This window comes from Felis catus, chromosome B4, assembly GCF_018350175.1.
Source record: "Felis catus isolate Fca126 chromosome B4, F.catus_Fca126_mat1.0, whole genome shotgun sequence".
NCBI classification, from domain to species: Eukaryota; Metazoa; Chordata; class Mammalia; order Carnivora; family Felidae; genus Felis; species Felis catus.
Genome location: NC_058374.1, coordinates 60,040,467 through 60,062,413, shown reverse-complemented (window position 1 = coordinate 60,062,413; position 21,947 = coordinate 60,040,467). Strand labels below are relative to the sequence as shown.

Sequence of the window (21,947 nt, the reverse complement as noted above, 5' to 3'; positions counted from 1 at the left end):
TTTGAGCAATTCTTATGATTTATCTTCCAATCTTCCAGGTTATTCATTGGCTGTGTCTAATTTACTGTTTTAAACTCGCCTACTTATTTCAACAATTATGCTTCATTAAAAAAAAATTTTTTTTAATGTTTATTTACTTTTGAGAGAGAAAGAGAAACAGAGCACGAGTAGGGAAGGAGCAGAGAGAGAGGGAGACACAGAATCTGAAGCAGGCTCCAGGCTCTGAGCTGTCAGCACAGAGCCTGATGTGGGGCTCGAACTCATGAACCATGAGAGAATGACCTGAGCCAAAGTCGGACACTTAGCCGACTGAGCCACCCAGGCGCCCCATGCTTCATTTTTAGACATTCTTTATCAGATCTGTCTAGTCATTTTTGATTGCCCTTACTCTTTTCTCTCTCTCCTTTTAAATATCTTTTTGTCTTAAAATATTCATAATAGTTATCTTCTATTTTTTAGTTGATAATTATAATACCTGTTGTTTTTGCTGATGCATGTATAGCAATTTTTGCCTTGTCTTATTAGTGATTTTTAAAATATTTGATTTGAATCATATTTTAAAATATTTAAAAATATTTCTTTGAATTTAATCTGCAGTATAACAACTATAAACTCTGGACAAAATATAAAAAATAACTACATGAAGGTGTGAGAGTGACCAAAAGCAGTAGAAACCTGGGGTGGGGTGCCATCCAGGTGGCAAAAACTCAGAAAGGAATGTCAATCTGGTAAAAGTAAACATCTGGACCTGAATTTTGCCTCATGAGACGCTTTTATCAGTGCCAATGATTTTCTAGCTCTTGGCAGATGATTGAGAACTGATAGTATTAAGGTCAACTCAGCATCACTAAATAATTGACCTCAATTGGTAGAGATGCTCATCCATATCCTGAGAAAGGCATTTTGCAAATGCTTTGATTTCTATGAGAACAGTAATAGACAGACTAGGAGAAAATGCTGCATAAACTGACTGATGATATTACTGAATTCGAACAGGGCAAGGAGGCAGGGTAGAGAGGATCAAGAAAAGGAACTTATTAGATGCAGAAGAAGATCTGAAAAGAAAAAGTCATGATTTCTTTCTTTGCTGGATTAGGGCTTTAAGCTTTCAAAATATATGGAGACATCCTTTCTGAAATCATGGTCAGATAGATACACATGTTTCTCTTTGAAAGGCAACGTGTAACCTAGTATTTCCCCATTCTCTCCCCCACCCCCATTTCATCAGCCATCTTTACTCTGAAAATGATGGCTTCTTGCAGTGATTTCTAAAAAGGTTAATATGTGCAAGACATTATTGCCTTTGAAGTCCACATGATACCTTTTTAAAAGGTCTGTAAGCCACTCAGGCTGTGATGGCACTGATCAAAAAATTTAAGCACAAGGTTTCCATGTGCTTTTTAGGGTTTTCCATGTGCTTTTTAGGGTTTCCATGCAGTAGTACTTAAAAATTTAGTGTTTATGTTATAATTTATATGTGATTTACTTTGATTTAATCTTTCATGGAAAAATAACCGTAAACATTTTAAAGACGTAAGAGCAAGCACAATTTCAACTTTGGAAGGAACCAGTTTTAGAAATATCAGCAGCAACGAACTTATGTATGATGGAAACGTTGCTATATAAAATTAAACATTCTTAAAATATTTGTGTCAGTAGAAAATGTTATTGTAGTAAGTCCTCTGAAAGGGGAAAATAAAGAAATAAAAGGGGAAGACAATGTTAAATTTTCTTGGTTTAATTTTTAGCAACCTCACATTTCAAATGGCAAACAAAAGTAAAATCAGTTCTTGTCATCACAGACAGGCAAAATAGGAATATAGCTGTGAGTGCATTTGGTATGTTGCATATGCTTTGCATTTACAACGTAGAACACTTTTTGAAAAATGTTTATTTTTGAGAGAGACGGACAGGGCAGAGAGGATGCAGAGAGAAGGAGACAGGATCCTAAGTGGGCCCTGCACCAACAGCAGAGAGGCCAAGGTAGGGTTCAAACTCATGAACCTTGAAATTGATAGGGAAAAATTATGTTATAAGACGGCCGATGGGACTGATAAGGAAATTCCAGTCGCCGCCTGAAGATTCTCCTTCCAGGTTCTTCTTCCTGCCCCACTTGCCGTGTGCCCCAAATCGCCACTAATGCAGAAGTAACAGACTATAAATTGTCCCCCATGCTTACGCTCCGGGGCTCAGAACTCTGGAGAGCGATCTCCTCGGAGCCTGCTGGTGTGAAATAAACCTCCTGACTTCCAAGATGTCCCAGTGCCCTTGGTTCTTCTGCTGGGTGATCCAGGCCAGGTTCTGTAACAAGATCATGACCTGAGCAGAAGTCAGATGCTTAACTGACTCAGGTGTCCCCAGGTAGAACACTTTTTGGCAGAAAGTTTTGGCAATGTTTTTTTCCCCTCTTTGCATGATTTTAATTGTTTATGGCTTTGTGCAGGGATAAGTCCACAGGACCCATCAGATATAAGGTATTGGACATTTGTAGAATTTCCTTTTCAGTTTCCCTGATTTATGAGACAAATTAATAGGCATATAAACAAGAATAGGTTGGTTCCTTACTTGAGCAACTTGAGTACTGTAAGTAAAAAATGTCCATATTACTAATGATAAGGTCTTAAGATTTTATGATACTGAGCTCAGTATGATATGGCTCAGTTGTTTAAGTGTTGGACTCTTGATATCTGCTCAGGTCATGATCTCATGGTTTGTGAGATCCAACCTCATGTTGGGCAGAGCCTGCTTGGGATTCTCTCTCTCTCCCCCTCCCCTGCTCTGTCTCCTTCCCCCCCCCCCAAAAAAAAAGAGTTTACAATACCATGTTCTAAGACAATGAGTGAACAGAACAAGATTGCATACTGGTACTTTGCTTGGAATGAGAAAATAATGCATAAACTTAAAAAAAGTGATACTAAATAGCTAAGTGTTCACATTACAGTTTGTAAAACATTAAACATGGCAGAATTTGCTATTGAAGAATGATACCACAAGCCAAACCTAGTTACAAAATAGGAGGAATGAAAAAGCTACAGGAATGGAAGGAACTTGTGAGGTCACAGCTGCTCCATTTAAAAAGTAAGGCCCAGAGAGGTTAAATGACCAGTGTAAACACAGCTGCTTTTGTACTGGCAGACCAAGTATTAAAACTCAGTTTTTTTTTTTTTTAAATCCCCTTCTGTTCTAGTGCTGCTTCTAAATGAAGGTGAAAGAGGCAGGTGAATGTGTGCTGGCATTAGGGGGCTGTGGTGATGGCTGGTGGTGGGAAGGCGTGGGAAGGAGGGACAGTTTAGGTAAGAAGCCAGAGGGTTACATAATTTAAGAGAGAAATCGATATGGCCAGCAAAGCGAATCCAGAGTTGGGGATAAAGTTATTTGTGGAAAAGTTCTCGAAGTACTTTAAGGGCAATTCCATCATGCTTATGAACCTAGCCACAATCCTAACCCCCATTCTTAGTAAACATTTAAAATAATATCCATTGTGGATTCCCCACTTCCCCTTTCCCCCCCTAAATTCATTTTGTTTAAATGTGCTTCAGAGTCATTTCATTAGAAATGAACTGTATCACTTAGTGGTATAAGGATCAGATATATGTGGTAGGCAAATATCAGGAAAATAAAATACTTATTTTACTAAGTTTCAAGCTAGGAATAGTTTCTTTCATGGTTTCTAAAGGAAAAAGATAGTGACTATTAACTTTAAAAATTAAGACAATTATCAGCAAAATTGAGTTTATTTGAGAATTGAGATTTGGATCATGCAAACTGTGGCAGAGCCCTAGGCAAGTCCAACAAACGAAGGGGAGGACCATTATTTTATGGAGAAGGAGGAGGAAGTTGGGAGGGGTTGTCTTGATGTAAGTCCAGTGGAGAAAAGTATGAATCCAGGGTGATGATGGTTTCTCATTAGCTGAGTTGAAGGGTAGTTGATTTCTTACAGGAGATGCAGTGTCTTTCCTTGCTGGGGCCTGTAACTGGTGATTCTTCCTGTTGATGGTTTTATGTTGGGGTCTATAATTGACAATTCTTCGTGTAATTGACCTTGAGTGTCCCCTTCCTATCCTCCTTCCTATCCTCCCTACTCCACTTTTGTGAGATTTCCCTTTACTCACATGACTAACATATTTTACCCATTATGTGGCATTTTCTTTGCAGTTGGAATAACAACTGGAGATCAAAGAATAATTTGCTTTCTGTTGGAAATCTTTTTTTTTTTTTTTCAACGTTTATTTATTTTTGGGACAGAGAGAGATAGAGCATGAATGGGGGAGGGGCAGAGAGAGAGGGAGACACAGAATCGGAAACAGGCTCCAGGCTCTGAGCCATCAGCCCAGAGCCCGATGCGGGGCTCGAACTCACGGACCGCGAGATCCTGACCCGGCTGAAGTCGGACGCTTAACCGACTGCGCCACCCAGGCGCCCCATCTGTTGGAAATCTTTAAAAAGATTTGATAGCATGTATTTTTATACAATAAATTACTTACACCCCATGCATGTTTCTCAAATATCTGTTGTTTAGTATTGCCTATTTATGCCTTCTATACAAATGGAAATAATATGGCATTTATTAGTTTGGGACTTGCTTTTTCTTAAGCTCAACTTTATGTCTTTGAGATTTTCAATGTTGTTGCATACAGCTGAAGTTTATTCACTTTTAAAATAGGTTATCTATTGTATGAAATTGTTCATTTAGTCATAATTTATTTATCCATGCTACTGTTGATGGACATGTTTTTCTCCACTTTTTGCTATCACAAACAATGCTGCCTCAAACACATTTGTACATATCTTCAGATGCATGTTTGCAAGGTTTCTCTAGGGGGATATATATATATCCAATTAAAATTTAGTTCACATATATTTTTGATTCACATTTATATGTAAAATCATTCAAAGTAGCTATTGAAATCTCTTTACAGAGATATCTTGAAAGGTCTAATAGTTGAGTAATTTTTTTTCTTATGAATTAGAATGAACAAATAACTTACAGTTAAGATCTTTTGAAGAGAAGATATGAAGGATAATGGGTTTTATGATAGTTGAGTTTCAGTGACAGGTTGAGCATTTTGGACTAGCTCTGTAATTGCCTGATTTGGACATGAGGAGAATAAATACAGCCCACTGAAAAGTACACTGATATAGTGGGTTGGAAGGGGCTATATGAGATATAGTTATTCAGAACAGGCTATCTTGGCCCTTTTCAGGATTTGGCATTTTTGATAATTTTCAGAAACACATCTGGATGGGAAATGTTTCCCACCCTTCCTTACATCTACTTTTAGGCAACTGTTTGTTGGTTCCAGTTAATTTTGACATACCAAAAATAACGTCATTGACTTATTTGGTGATTCGAAAAGTCATCCAGTCATCTACTCAATTAATAATTATTTAGCACCTTTCACATTTGAGGCCTAATGCTTAAAGTTGGGCATATTATGGTGAGCAAAACAGATGGACCGACTCTCTTGGGACTTATAATTTATAGCATTAGAGACATATATATAAGTAAAAAATTATGATGGAGTGTGATAAGTTTTATTGACGGAGGGTAGCCTAGACTACTATGAGAGTGAAGAATAGGTACTCCTGATCCATTTAAGGAAGGTGAGAGTTTTTTTTTAAGTTTATTCATTTATTTTGAGAGAGAGAACTAAAGAGTTGGGCGGGGGGAGGAGCAGAGAGGGAGGAGAGAGAGAATCTCAAGCAAGCTCTGTGCTGTCAGCATCAGCACAGAGCCCAGTGTGGGGCTTGAACTCACAAACCGTGAGATCGTGGCCTGAGTAGAAACAAGAGTCAGGCGCTTAACTGACTGGGCCACCCAGATGCCCTGAGAGATTTTTTTAAAAATATAGATTCTTGGTCCTGATCCCCAGAAATTTGGTTGTATAGATCTGGACCAAAGAAACTTGTTGTTGTTGTATTATGTTGTTGTATTATGATGATGAAGATGATGATGATTTTAACTCCACACACAATCCAGCCAATTAGCCAAATTTAGAAAATACTGTGTGTGAGTGATTAAAATGGGCACTGATCATGGCAGGGTCTCTTAAATGAACTAGCTAAGGATGGAGTGGATGGTTTTTAGATAATTTCTGCTCAGAGGCCAAAGGTTGATCTTTGTATTTATCCCTATACAGTTGTAAATTCCTGTCTTAGGTTGTAAAAGTTAACTGCCCCAGTGGTGGGTGGGAGGGACTACCTGTACTGATAGTACACACACGGAAAGGACCTGGAATTGTTGGTTAGCTATAAACCCAGTGAGAGTCAAAGGTGGGCCTGTCTGCCATGGAAGCTGCCATGATTTTAGGACACATAACTAACTGTAAGCTTAGTATTAGAGAGAAGTGGGGAAGGGTCCTCTAGGGAGGATTCGTTGGAGAACACATCTGGACTCATGTGGGTAGTTTCTAGGTTCATGTGTAAGGGGCATGTTGACAGTTGAGGTGTATGAAAGGATGTTGATCCCCTTGATAAATATCCCTACGGAAAAGAATTAGAGAGAAATAGTTTCATTCATCCCAGAATAAGAAAACTTAGTCTACATCATTCCAGAAGAAAGAACTGGGACTAAAAAGGGAAAGTTATTTGGGAAGTAAGTCTCATTTATTCATCGACTCATTTATTCATATAACAAATATTTAGTATCTACTGTAACTCATTCCCAAAGTTGCCAAAGATATACTAGTAAACAAGATGGATTCAGTTCCTGACTTCATGAAGTTGCGATTTATTAGAAGATCCAGACAATTAAGCAAGCAGTTTAATGAAAATGGGATGAAAAGTATGGTAATGGGAAAGCCAGGATGCTATTTCCCCTCCATGTAAAACACCTTTGTGATATTAATACTATCAGAAAGATGGTAAATGATGAATACTCTGACCTTGGAGATAACTTAAGAAGAGGCTGTTGGGGGGTAATGAAGAAGTTTTGCCAATAACTACCATTAAAATCCTGTGTAACTTTTAGCATCAATGATTGTATATGGCTTTGTAACAGATTCACACTTCCTTGCTTTTTCCCCCATTCCTATCCTGTCCTTCCCTTTCTTCCATTCTCACTTGCAGTTATTTAAGTCTGTATGATGAAATGATTTTGTGATTTTCACAGATGTTTGTATATAAGGACCAGGGCCAATTCTTAGAACTGAAATCATTCGTAATTATTATGTTTTAATCTGGGCTATCATGTAATGGATAGGCATAGTGTTTATGTAAATGCACTGTGATCTGATTTATAGCTTCAGTTTTTCCCATTCCTCTTGATGATTAATGAATGCAGATGGGGACTCTTAGTGGGCATTATAGTGGAAGCCTATATGTCTGGGGAATCGGGTGTGCACAAAGAATGAGTAGAATGTCCATGCTGTTTTTCATAGAACTTTTATGTGTTCTAGATAAGATTATGGTTGTTTTGATCATTATGTTTTGAATTCTTAACATGTCTTAAGTAATTAGAAAAGCTGACCTTTAATTCACAGCATTAAAAAAATTAAATATTATGTTGTGACATTCTCAGGACTCTATGAGCCTTTCATATTTAGTGTTATAGGCTGAACTTGGATATTGTGAAGGTTTGGGTTTGCTTTCTCTTGACCCAATGTGACTTCCTGTTTCTAAGAAAAACAGTTTTAAAGACTTTTAAAAGGAATATCTTGCATGCTTGGCAGCTCTTGTAAAACCACATGTTAGTATACCAGTGTGAATAAAGTATATTATTTAAAGAAAGAAGTATCAAAGAACCATATTGCTCGACCAAATTGGCATTTTGTTTTGTGGAAATTGGATGCCATAGAACAATCTTGTGATTTAGGAAGTGTCTGCTTTTGGTAACCAGATAAATCAGGAACCAAAAGTTTCATTTTGATTTGGTTAATCATCCTAAGTCAAGGGGACACTTGAGTCACAAATTGGGGTTTACTCTGTGCTGGAGTTGATGCAAAGTAGTGATTCTGGTTATAATGGTTTTTTGTTTGTTGCAACTTGGTCACCTACTTTGAAATGAATTCATAAATTTAGTAAATTACTGCATTCTCACAATATCCTGGAAAAAATCCAGTTATTCCTACCACTTAGTCAATGAAGAAAATGAATGTTCGTGAAGAAGCTTTGATAGTTAGATAATTCTCTTTGATCAGGAGGTTCATGTCTCCTGGCTTTCAAGTCCTGTGCCTGAGAGCTTCTTTCTCTTGGTATTGTCCTAGAAGTTGGCTTCTCATAAATATTTTAATAGGCATTAAGTATGATTTTGTAACTACAAAGATGATTTATTCATTTGGTTAATATTCATTGAGTACCTAGTATGTATCAAGGTCTCTTCTAGAAGAAGTCTGTATGGTAAGGAATAAGGCCGGCAAGGCCTAAATCTTTTTATAAATTTATGATTGTAAAAAACTTTCATGGTGGAAAATGGTATTAAAACTCTTTGTAAATATTTATACAATGGCCACATGCAGTCTGTGCTGTATGAACATGACGATGTTAACAATGTAAACACGCTTTTCTTCTAGGTTAGTGGATGACAGATGTGTGGTGCACCCGGAGGCGGGAGACCTTGCCAACCCTCCCAAGAAATTCAGAGGTAAGAAATAAATTTTTAACATATTTAAGATATATATATTTATAAAAATATATTTTTATTATGTGGCCAAAGGGCATGGGATCATTTTTTTTGTCTTAAAATAAATCATGCTAAAACTTTATTCAATGTGAAACTGTCATATATAAATATGTCCACTGAAAATTTTTTCAAAAATTTCTTCATTGTTTCTCTTCTTTTATATGTAGAAGGATTTACATTGGAAGAAGAGTTTCAATTTTTGTTTTGCTGGACAGTAGTTTATCTGTTGAAAGGAGATCTTGGTAATTAACTCTGAAAGGCTACTTTTCAAACCAATAAATACAGCCGAATATTTATTTGTGAGACATGCTGTAAATGTTAGCGTTTCATGATCAACTCTTCAGTGTAGCTTTGTAAAGTCTGTAGCTGGGTGACAGTGATTTGTTAGCTCAGCTTTTAAAATGTCACTTTGGATGGCATGTAATAACTCATGATTGTCTTAGAACTCCTTTCTAAGTATAATTTTTGTGTTAGCTTGGTAATATATCAACTGAGACATTGGTCATAATACGAGACCAATTGTAACTTGACTGTTATGAGGGAAGGATTAATGGAATCTGCAGAGAATCATAGACAAACGAAAACCAATAATTACAAGCTTCTCAAATCAATTTCATAGTTTGTGTGTACTTACAATAATAAAAATAACTTTGAAGGACCACTCACTTTGAACACACTGTGTAAGCATTCCTTCTCATAATGGTGAAAAGCAGGGGATAAAAATCTGGAGAGAGAGAGAGTGGAAGGGATTCCCCAGATCCCCAGACCCAAGTCAGGGTGTGCTGCTTCCTATGCTGGGGAAGGATGTGTTTAACATTTGACAGGTATTTCCCTTGTTTCACTCCTTGTGATAGACACTTTCCATCCAAGTCTCATTATAAGAATATATATTTCATTTTATCCAAACTCAGAATGTTGTGGGGGGCACCTGGGTGGCTCAGTTGGTTGAGCATCCCACTTCGGCTTAGGTCGTGATCTCATGGTTCATGGGTTCGAGCCCCGTGTTGGGCTCTGGGCTGACAGTTCAGAGCCTGGAGCCTGCTTCAGATTCTGTGTCTCCCTCTCTCTCTGCCCCTCCCCTGTTTGCACTTTGTATCTCTCTCAAAAATAAATAAACGTTAAACTCAGAATGTTGTGGAGAGAGTGACAAAAACAATAGATAATTTTTGAGTTAAATTGGTCGCTTTGAATAAGAAATCCAGATTTTTCTCTATGTGGAGATATTAACATAAAACAGGCTGTGGAAGATACACTGCCCATTGGAAGCACCATAAGACTACGTACTAGGGACCCTCCCCTAGCCCTGGGCAGCGGAGGTGTTCTCTCCACCGTCCTCACTGAGGATGGACTCATGATAAAACTACGCTGAAGGAGAGTCAGCAGTGCGTCAGGTGAGTAGAGTGGTAGCACATTAAAGACAAAAAGAAAATTTTTCAGGGCAAACTGGGACAACAAATCTGTGTTTGTAACAGGAAAAAGCATGGGGTTCAGGTTTTGACTGTACTGCTCACTGGCTGTGTCATTGTAAGTAGGTCACCTAACCGCTTTGAGCCTCAAAGGACATTTGTCATTGGCTGATGGGAGCAGGGGTGGGTAATAACAAGAACAATGCCCACCACACAGAGCTTTCTGAGGCCTAAATCTTTCCAGAGAATAAATGTAAAGTGTTTTAAATCATTACAGAAATGAGAGCTAACTTATAATAGAAAGGCATCATGTATTTCCTTTTAACGTATTTGACTCTGCTCTTAGATTGTAACCTCTTTAGGGACAGGATTCTACTCTTTTCTTTTTGTGTTTTCCAGACATTTGCCCATACTAGACATCCAAAAAATAGCCATTAGATGCTTTTGGATGAGACACCCAAACTCTCCCTGGGGCCAAGTGACAAAACTTGGTTCCTGGGACTGCTCCACACTTCACTGCCACGGGATTGGATAGTCTTACTCCTCTGTTGGTAAGGGGGTGGGGGATTCCTCTTTCACAGATAACCTTCAGGGTTTGTGGCCACCTTTTTTTTCTTTTCCTTTTTCCTAGTGAAGTGAATTGTTTTAAAGCATTAAGATTATTTTAGTGTATGTGAAGGAACACCATGGTAACACTCTGTACCCGGTAGGTAATTATATACAGATGCTTGGTGTCATTATTCAGCGGGCGCTGGCTCAAAGTATGAATCACTCAGGTGCTCTAGCCCGCCCCTGGAAGGCTGGCTTTTCCCGTAATCTGATACTTTAGGTCATTGTCCTTACTAGTTTGCTCTTATTTTCTATCTTATTCTATTCATCATTGGAGAAGGAGGGCCCCCCCTTTTTTTATTGGGGATTTAGGGTTTCCTTTTATCTTAAAGCTCTGACTCTTTTCCGATGATTCTTGGAACTCTGTCATGGCAGAGCCGTGGAGGAGAATTCCGAGTTGGGCTTGCCTCTGCCTTGGTCTCCAGACTACTCAGAAGCCACAAGCAGGCCTTGTTGTCCCAGATGTCATGTTTTTCGGCATAACTTGTCCTCTTACACCTCTTGCATTTCACCGTTCTCTGCCTGTGGTGTATTTCCCTGTGCCCTCTGGCTTTAAAAACCATCGCTTTTTCATAGATTTGCCACCCAGCATCACCACCCCTGCATTTCCAGACTCCTCTGCCAAGTTTCCAGAGCACCCTCCCTTATTGTTACTTTTTAGATAAGGCGAAGAAACAATAGCATATCACAGTTCCACTACACCTCAGTTCCTCTCGCCTCAGCCACACAAATGATATTCTCAAATTAATTTGGAAAGATTTTTGTTTTTCACAGTCTGTTATTTGTTCAAGTGAATCATATGGTTGTAGAGCTTCTAGGCAATTAGAAGTTAATCTACTGCAACTCCCCCAGTGTTTGGAATGAGGAGGCAAAGTTCCAAAAAGGTTAAAATGATTCTCTCCAATACACACAATTATACAACGAAATATTCTTTTGACTATGTCACATTGCCTCACATATGAACAGAGGAAGCTGAATTTTAACAAATAACTTCCCAAGGGCTATTTAAAACCCTATTGATAGCTATTTTTCAGTAGACACCACAGAATCAGACTAATAGTAACAGAAGCACAGTGGCTTTCTCTTGTGAGTGCAAAATTCCTTTTGTGGTCAAATATTGTCTATTTTCTTAAAAGATAAACTTTAAACTTTGGAATAAATTCAGAAGTACAGAGGAGTTGTAGAAGCAGCATAGAGAGTTCCCTTTCACCCAGTTTCCCCTTAGGTTGCATCTTGCATCACCAGGGTGCATTTGGTTATGCTAAGAAATTACTATTTGTACATTATTATTGACTAAATTTGAGACTTCCTTTGGATTTCACTAGTTTTTTGGCTACTTTCCTCTCCTTATTCGTGATTGCATTCAAGATCCCACAGGGTATTTAGTTATCATGCTCTTTAATCTAATCTGGTCTGTGACATTTTCTGTCTTTCCTCATTTTTCATGACCTTGATACTTTTGAAGAATGCTGGCCAGGTATTTTGTAGAATGTCCCTCATTTGGGGTCTGCCTAATGTTTTTGTCATGATTAGACTGGCGTCAAGTTTGAGAAGAATACCACTGAGCTTCACTGCCCTTCTTGCAACATTTCAGGGACACAAAATATCAACATGTTTGATCACTGGTCCTGGTTTTTTGATATACAATTTAATCCTCCTTTATATTAAATTATGGCAATTAGTTTTGTTGAATTTATATTCTTTTGGTTTTCCTTTTTTTCCCCTAGTTCCTTTATATACTTCTGTCCCTACCCCTAACCCGTACTCTGTAGAAAGCTCTTCTCTGATGTGGATTTTTCTTAAAGTCTTTGCTCTACTGATACACGTACATTTTATTTTGGAAGGAGAAGCTAATATAAATCAAGGCAAAAGAGGCTGTGTGTCCTTTTATTACCATCAGGGTGATAAAATATAGAAGTAATAGAGGGGTGCCTGGGTGGCTCAGTCGGTTAAGTGTCTGACTTCACCTCAGGTCATGATTCCGTGGTCTGTGACTTTGAGCCCTGCATCAGGCTCTGTGCTGACAGCTCAGAGCCTGGAGCCTGCTTTGGATTCTGTGTCTCCCTCTCACTGCTCCCCACCCCCTCTTGCTCTCTCTCTCTCTCTCTCAAAGGTAAATAAACATTAAGAAAAATTAAAAAAAAAAAAGAAGTTTAATAGAGAACCCAGGAAGCCACCCCCCCCCCCCCCCCCGAGGGACTGAGGGAAGAGAAGATGGCCCCTTCTTCTGGTTGATTAGATACTCCCCAGGGTTGGCCTTGGCCCATTTGGTCTTGCAATTTTCAGCTCTTGAGATCTGTGCTCATTTGACATGTGACTGTTTCATAATGTACCATGCCTATCAAGTGGACACATCTAGCAAGCACAAAGTCATTCTGAAGCAGTCAGAATGCTTCTGGAATTAGAGCTAAAATAGAGAAATCTGCTCTGTTGTGCAACACTAATGTAGGTAGTGAAAAGTCAGGGACTTGGGAGAAGATCGACAAGATTATTTCTTCAACTCAATTCCTTTTCTTCACATAATTCAAGGAAGTCTCTTTGAAGGCCGGGACTGTCACCTTTTGCCTCCAGTCATGGAGGTTACACACACAAGTGCTTAAGTGAGAAAGCCATCTTGCAAGGAAGTACCTTTGGATTTTTGTGTAGTTGACCATGTCAGCCTTGCGTAACACAGTGATTCACCAGTGTGAGCCAGTTTAACGATTGCTGTGTTGGATTTCTTCAGAATTAGGGTTAGTGTAATTACTTGATGATGACTGAAACAATTTCAGATTTGAAATAACATTGGTTGAGCATTTAAACCATGCTACGCTGTGCTTGGGGCTTCCTATGCATGATTATGTGGTAATTACAATAACCCTATAGAGTGGAAATTGTTGCTCTTCCCAGTTTTGCAGTTGACAGAGTCAAGTACAAAGAAGTTATGCCACTGTCTTAATGTCACTGATTCCAGAGCTGTTTGTTTTGAATCACTATACCATACCGTGTACTGAACTATGCCCTCCTCTAAGTTTTAGTTGTTGGTTCTAAAAAGCCACACAGATTAAATCTAATTCCTCTTCCACACAACAGCCCTTTTAAATATTTGTTTAGAATGATCATGTTTCTGCAGATTTTTCCTCCGGCAGGCTTAATTTTTAAAAAATCTTTCGCCTGTGGCCAGTCACAAAGTCTTCAGTGATTTCTCCATTTGTCATTATACTGTCTTGTTCGTTTTCTGGTTGGGCTTCTATTTGTCGGTGTAATTCTTTTTTTTTTTTTTTCTTTCATAAGTGAGTTTTGATTGGTTGTTCTGAGGATCAGTACAGATGATTCAATTTGTACACAATGCTTAATGTATGTACCAAAAATCTAAAAAATCATGTAGTTGTGATTCTTTTCCAAAAGTTATTCCAGTGACCTTCCAGCTTAAAATTTGGAGGCAGATTTTCCTTAGCAGTACATCAAGTACCAATATCTTCAAATGTTGATATGCTGTTGCATTGTTAAGCCCCCTTGATTCACAATTTAATATCATATATACTACATACTCAATGTTCAGTCTTGCACAACATATTAACAAAGTTGCTAGGAAATTGGACTACCACCACCAAGATGTTACAGAATGCACAAAATTCTGACAGGGGAGAGCTAAGATCAAGGAAACAATTCTACCAAAAACAACATGGGAATACAAGTAATTTAAAATGTTCAAGACATTAAACGCACGACCGACTCTAAATTGCCTTTTAGTATGTTTGGTATTATAGGATATAAAAACTACCCCATATGTGGAATGTTAAGCTGGCACCTAAGACGATCACAGCCTCCCGTATTTTCAATTTTCTGGTTGTACAACCCCACTATTTTCTGGTTGTACCAAAAAATAAACACCCGGCAAGTGATTTCACCTCTTCAAAAAAAGCATTTACACTTAAAAAAATGGGATGAGGTGGGATCTCCTCCTTCTTAAAAATGTTTCTAGAGCTACTAAAAAACTTGCATTTACAAAATAACTGATAAAAATATTCCTCTGGGTTGTACAAGAAGGGAGACAGCGAACACCGATAAGACCTGGGATATGATATCAATCAGACTTGGCTTCTTTCTCTCCTGCTTCCTCAGAGGCTGCACTCTCCTCGTTTTCAGTTTCTCCGTTTTCTGCAGGCAAGTCTTCTTTCGTGTCTTGGTGAGCCCCTTCAGCCTGTTTTCCCTTTGCTCCCCCTTTCCCCTTTGTTTGCACTTATTATCTGAAGATTTATCCTTTCCCCGCTGCCGCCTTTTTCGGCTTCGCTTCCACTTTTGCAGGAGCAGGTTAGCTGACAACCTCGCCCACCTCCTCTTGGGCTCCTCCTTCCCGCCCCCTCGGCAGAGCTGACCTCCCTCTTGGGCAGCCTGGTGGTGAGACTGGCATGTGCAGGTGCCTGCTGGCTGCCCGTGCCCAGAGCCTTCAGGAAGCCCAGCTGCCTGGCCACCGCCAGAGTTGCTGCAACCCTCCGTCAGTGTAATTCTTGGTGGTTGTAGAAAGAAGAGAACGTAGTACATTTGGGTGCAGTATTATGAGACTCTTATTTTGGGATACTGTGCTTGTGGCCCAAGAGTCCTGGGCAGGATCCCTAACTCACCTCCAGCTGTTAGTCAACCTAGATTCCTGATGTGTTTTCATTTGCATCTCTAATCCTCATTTTCCTCCTCCTGTGCTGTATAATTGGTACTTTGGTACCAAGCAGAGAATCTGTTACATTTCATCTTATTAGCATTGATTGGCTCATTATTCTAGCCTGCCACTCACTCTGACTCTCTCTCTCTCTCTCTCTCTCTCTCTCTCTCTCTGATCTTAACTCTTATCCAAATTATCTATTCAAACTCCCAGGCTTATGACACCTGGAAATTCGTTAAGTTGGTTCAAGATAAATGTGTGATCCATGTGTTATTCCAGTATTTTTGAATATCTCTGAGAAGTAGATTAGGAATGTGTATGTCAGCGTCCCTACAAATCAGATCTTGGAAGGTGTGGATGGAGGTAGTCAGTTTGGGAGGTGATCTCTTGCAGCACGGATAATGGAGTGGGGGAGAGTGAGCCTAAAGAAAGAAAAGGCAACAAATTGTTCATGAATGTCCACCACTGTGGCAACCAGAGCTCAGTGCTTCTGGGGTCCTCTGAGACTCCATGGGGACCATGCCTCAGAATCTCCTACCCACGGGCAGAAAGTCTGGGGCCAACTTCTATCCTCTGTGGGTTACAGGTTGGCCCTCTTCCACAGCACACTTCTGGGCTGCTCCTCTTTGAAGCTGAGCAAGGTCTCCAAGTATCAGGGAAAGCTCTCATAAAGGAGATGGAGGGGTTCGAGGTTGGAGGCTGCTGGCATGCTGGGAACTGTCCACTGCAGTTGTCAGTGAGCTTGGGCCTGAAGACAGTCACATCACTTGTGCCTGCTCGGAAGTTGCACCTGTTTCCTTACTTGAAAGACCCGCAGTTAGACTATAAACTGTATGAGAGTAAATACCATGTTAGCCTTGCATTCTGGGGAATTGCCAAGATCAAGAACAGTGCTTTGCATATTGTCAGTGCCGAATGAATTTTCGTTGAATTAATGAATGGAGTTCTAAAAAAAAATTATAATTCTTAAAGGCAATATAATTTCAGATGCTTGTTTTGGGGTCTTAACGCTACCCAGCGTGTAGCAAAATTGCTGGCTGATGAGTTGTTTTAAAATAAAACCATGTGCGGCATCTGGATAGCTCAGTTGGTTAAGCCCCTAACTCTTGGTTTTGGCTCAGGTCATGATCTCATTGTTCTGGAGTTCAAGTCCTGCATTTGACTCTGCACTGACAGTGTGGAACCTGCTTGGGATTCTCTCTCTCTGTCCCTCCCCCACTTGTGCACTCTCTCAAAATAAATAAATAAAAACTTTACATAAAATATGTAAAGCAATGTGTAGACCTGTTGTCTTTTTTTTTTTTTTTTTTTTTTACAATTTATTCATTTTTGAGAGTTAGAGAAAGAAAGAGTGCGAGCGGGGTAAGGGCAGAGAGAGAGGGAGACACAGAATCCGAAGCAGGCTCCAGGCTCTGAGCTGTCAGCACAGAGCCTGATGCAGGGCTTGACCGTAAGACCATGACCTGAGCCAAAGTCAGATGCTTAAGCAGCTGAGCCACCCAAGCACCCCTATTTTGTTATAGTCTTAAATTCTACTCTAAATTTAAGTTCATTGGTATCAAGTGTGCATTCTAACATATAAATCTGTAGGGTGAATAGCAGAAGATGAAAACTTCTATGTGTATCGAGTGACTTTTTTAGCATTTTATACTTTCCTGCTACACAAAGAAGTTTAGAAAAGTCCAATGGATTTCCAAACCAACATTACATGCTTTATACAAAAAAATTTTTAAAATTCTCTAGTCGAATGTTACTGCTGTGCCGATCATGTGTCATTATGGTATGTCATCATAGTAAGAACCTTCTGCAGCTAATATTAAACTCCAGGAGGCAGTGGAAATTGGATACTAAGTTTACTCTTCTCAGGGAGGTTTCGGAGAAAGCCTAAAGGGTGAAATGAAAAGAGACTGCCTCTTTGCTTCTTCTGTTGGAGCTAGTCAGGGTTGTAAAAGTGTTCACACTTTAAAATCTTTCAGTCTCTATTGGAGGAATTTGCTGTGGTTCTGAATGGTCAAACCAGATTGCTTTGGAAGCCTCACAAATTGGTATGTAGGGCAGCACTCCCACAATTATTGTGTATCTAAGATATATACGGTACGTGAGCTTTGATTTGTGGCTTTATGTTGTGAAGTTTAATTCCCTCCCTTCAGAAATGAGGGACAGACAATGAACACTTGTAATGTGTGTGTTTAATGGCGTTAGGACCACTGTCTTTCTAGTGGGACTTGCCCACTTGCTAATCATGTATCGATGGGCCAATTTCCTGTGCTGCTAGCTCTTGTGTAAAAATCTCTCTTCTAATATTGGGTATGCAGTTGGTTATGTGTCTAACTTCCTTATAAATACTGAATAAATGCCCTTTGTGAGAATTTTAATAGCCACGACTATACTCTTTCTAAGAATAGAAAGTCCTAAATGTTGGATTTCTTACCTTTGAGGGCTTAAGGTAGCCTTTATCCATGTTACCTTGTTTAATTCTTGATAGTGCCATTCTACAAACGTGGAAGCCACTCTTCAGAGAAGTAAAGTCATCTGCTCAAGGTCACACAGTTACTAGGTGGTGAGGCAAGTTTCTTTGAAGCTAGTATTCTTCAATACTGTCAGATCTTGGGATATGTTTGGTAGAGATTTATTCAATATCCACTGTGCTCAGTGCAGTGTGTGAACTTGTTGCTACAGTTCAAGCCAGTCAGAAATGAATGCTGCTCTCAAGGAATTTATAATCTAATGAGGGAGATAAGATGTATTGGTAAACAATTATAGCACAAGGTAGAAAGTGATAAAGGCTAAATAAAAAGGTGTGGTGATGGTATTGCAGGAGGATGGAGATTGTAATTTCCTGTTTTGAGAGGTGAGGAAAGCTTCTTAATTAAGATAGCATTTGACTTGTAGGTTAAAAAATGGGTACCCATGGGGGAGGCACATCCAGGTTTTCAGGCTGAGTATGAACCTCTTCATGAAAGTAGTTCCTGGGTGATAATAGTTGGTATGCAAAGCTAAATTGCATGTCTTCTTAAAACAGTGACGGAATGCTTGGCATTCTTTCAAATATAATGCCGAGATGAAAGCACTAAGCCATTATCCCAGTAAATGTGGTTTTCTAGAAGATAAGCTAATGATAATTACATGTGACCAAGCCTATTGTACTGCCACCCCGGCTGCTGATCACAAACATTTATTTAGTTTTTACTCTATATTAGGTAATGTTCGAAATGCTTCACATTCTACTAATCCATTTAATCTTTACACAACCCTAAGAGGTAAGTATGATTATTGAAATATTATTACCTGCATGAGTTAGGTAGGTGCTAGGCCAGAAATAAAACAACAGCAGCAGCAACAACACCAAAAACCAATGGCTTATCTAAGATAGAAGTTATTGGAGAAGGCCATGTGAAGACAGAGACAGAGCATGCAGTTACGTTGCTACAAGCCAAGGAATACCTTGGGCCACCAGAAGCTGGAAGAGACAAGACAGTATTATTTCCTAGAGCCCTCAGAGGGAATATGGCTCTGTTGACACCTTGACTTTGGACTTATGGCCTTCAGAACTCCACGAGAATAAATTTCTGTTTTAGCCACCAAGTTTGTAGTCATTTGTTATGGCAACCACAGGAAGCTTATACATATGGCCACATCTTGCCACAAGGAGACTGAGGAATGTGGTGGTTAGTGGGCTGGCCCCATGCCTACCTAAACTCAAGAGTTCTATTACCAAAAGGAAGAAGAGAGGGTTGCCTGGGTGGCTCAGTCGGTTAAGCATCCGACTTCGGCTCAGGTCATGATCTCGCAGTTTGTGAGTTCGAGCCCCGCATTGGGCTCTGTGCTGACAGCTCAGAGCCTGGAGCCTGCTTTGGATTCTGTGTCTCCCACTCTCTGCTCCTCTCCCACTCATGTTTGCACTCTCTCTCTCAGAAATAAACATTAAAAAAAATTTTAAAAAGGAAGAAGAGAATGGGTATTGGGGGTGAGGGGTAATATTCTCTGGCACATCTCATTTTATAGCTGAGGAAATTGAAGTATGGAGAAGTTATGTAACTTGTTCAAGGTTTTCCAATGGAAAGGAAGCAAAGCTTTGATTGAAATCCTGACCCTTCACCATTAACTACATTGCTTTGAAGCCCAAGGGGCTTCAGAAGCACAGAGAAGAGGATTTTAAGTGGCTTAGGAATTCAGAGGAAGAATGGAGGTGAGCTAGAGCTGTGGAAGAATGGGTGGTTGTTAGCTAGCTGGAAAGGAGGGGGTTTGAGGAGAAAGAGGCATTTCTGGCTGAGGTGCAGAGGTGTGCAGCGGCATGACCCATTTGTGTTTGTGGCTTTTAAGAATGTTTAAAGCTTAGGAGAATGTGGAAGAGTGGCAGAGATGAGCCGGGAGGAAGGTCAGATGCCTCACGGCCTTGTATGTCGCACTGAGGCATTTGATATTTATGTTAAGACAGTGGAGGACTATTAAAGAATTTTAAGCCAGCCTGAGACGTGATCAGAATTGAAATTTTGAAAGACTCTTCTTTTATATGGGGAGGTTGGAAATACAGGATGGGATATCAACCAGGAGACTGTTAAAATAGTTCAGAAAATTTGATAATGGACTAAGCTAGTGGCTATGGATGGCAAGAAAGAGATGTTTTTGACCATATTAGGACTTAATAACCTATTACATGTGGGAGTGGGGTAGGAGGTGGTGAGGGAGAGCATGTGTCCCAGAATTCTCCGAGGCTTCAGATTTTGGCAGTGTGGTGGATATTAGTAGCATGTATTGAGATATGGAATACAAAATAAATTACCTGACAGAGGAGGGTAATTATGTAAGTTCTTTCCTTCTTACTTCAAAACACCCACAAACCGAGTGGCTCACACAGCATCCATTTGTTTAACGCATGAATCTGCAGGTTCATTGGCTGATTCTTTTGTTCTGAGCTGGCATGGCTGGCTTCTGCCGAACTGGCTCGTGTATCTGCAGGTATTTGACATCTGGATGGTCCAGAATGGCTTCCTTCACATATCTGCCAGTGGATAGGTTGTTGATGGGGGTGGCTGAACCCCCATCTTATTACCTGGAGAACCAGTTCAGATGCTTCACCTAGGGATAGTGTGACAACAGCAAGAAAGGGCAAACATCAGTGCTCATCAGTGTTCAAACCTCTGCTTGTGTTACATTTGCTAATGTGATACGGCTAAGTTCAGATGCAAAGAATGGAGACATTGGCTGTGCCTTTTGAGAGGTGGAGGTGCAAAGTCACCTGCAACGGGACCCGCATATAGGGATGGGAAGAATGTAGGACCTTTTTGCAGTTTACCACAGTACTGAACTTGGTTCTGGAATCCTTTCTGCCAGAGAGGTAGATTCAGAAGATTGCTGGATATATTGATCTGAAGGCTCAGGAGACAAATCTTGATGGAAAAATAGAGATTTGAAATTTATTAAGATATGGATAGCATTTTAAAGCTGTGGGAGTGAAAAGCAAAGAGGACCCTAACTGGAATCTCTGGCAATAGCAACATATAAGGTGCCACAAGAAAACATCACAGTATCGAGAGCCACCATGAAATACCACTATAAAAGTGGCTAAAATTAAAAAAAAATACAGAAAATACCAAGTGTTGACAAGGATGCAGATCAACTAGGACTGTTGTACATTGCTGGTGGTGTATAAGACACTACAGCCATTTTGAAAGTTTATTTATTTTTGGGAGAGAGAGAGAGAGAATGAATGAATAAGCAGGGCATGGGCAGAGAGAGAAGAGGAGACAGAGAATCCAAAGCAGGTTCTGTGCTCAGTGCAGAAGGTCAGATGTGGGGCTTGAACTCAACGAACCGCAAGGTCATGATCTGAGCCAAAGTCGGTCGTTTAACCAACTGAGCCAACCAGGCTCGCCTAGCCATTTTGGAAAGAGTTTGGCAGTTTCTTATAAGGTTAAACGTGTACATACCATATGACCTCCAACTTTCACTCTTGAGTATGAATGAACTAAAAGCAATGACAAATTAAGTTCACACGAAGATTTGTACATGAATGTTTGTAGCAAAAACCGGAAACAATAAAAAGGACAACTGGTCTTGGGTAACCAATACATGCAATGGTATATCCACATAATGGAACATTACTCAGTAGTAAAATGGAATGAAGGACTCATATGCCCAACAACACAGATGAATCTCAAAAGTGTTTTCTAAGTAAAAGAAGCCAGTTTCAAATGGCTACATAATATATGACTGCATTAATATGCCATTCTGCAAAAGGCTGAGTCAGGAGGGATGGATTTAGCCAGTTAAAGATAGGATGGACCTGAGGTAGTTAAAAGTTCTGTTAACCCAGAAGTACTCTCTTGACTTCACTGAAAAAAAAAAAAGTCTCCCCATTCAACACTTGTGTGACTTTTTTTTTTTTTTTTTTTTTAACTTCTAAGGTTGGCTGTGTGGGAAGATAGAGAAAGATCTTATTCATTCAGAACTCTTTGTCCTTGGTGAGGTCTTCAGATATTCATATGATACAGTATTAATTTGGGGGAAATGAATGATCTTTACGATAATTTATTTTGATCACTTTTATAGGATGTTTGCTCTTCTAAATGATATGGAGGGTTAGAGGTTTTCTACCTGTGCTATACTTACTATAAACTTTGTATTCCTTAGGAAAATAATCCAATTTTATTATTCCAGTGGAGTTCCCTAT

General features: G+C 39.6%; 1 protein-coding gene and 1 pseudogene across 6 annotated transcripts in view; one reads left to right on the top strand and one right to left on the bottom strand.

Annotated features, from left to right (window-relative positions):
• ITPR2 (inositol 1,4,5-trisphosphate receptor type 2) overlaps positions 1 to 21,947 on the top strand; it is a 489,277-nt gene that overhangs the window by 30,426 nt on the left and 436,904 nt on the right. For 5 of the 6 annotated variants that reach the window (XM_045061584.1, XM_019834732.3, XM_019834731.3 and 2 more), the window contains exon 2: positions 8,511 to 8,581. In XM_045061584.1, the coding sequence (XP_044917519.1) occupies positions 8,511 to 8,581 (71 nt within the window). Of the gene's footprint in view, positions 1 to 8,510; positions 8,582 to 21,947 lie in introns of those variants that run through there. The other variant, XM_019834733.3, reaches the window with a different exon arrangement.
• On the bottom strand, positions 14,702 to 15,286 carry LOC123386795 (annotated as a pseudogene).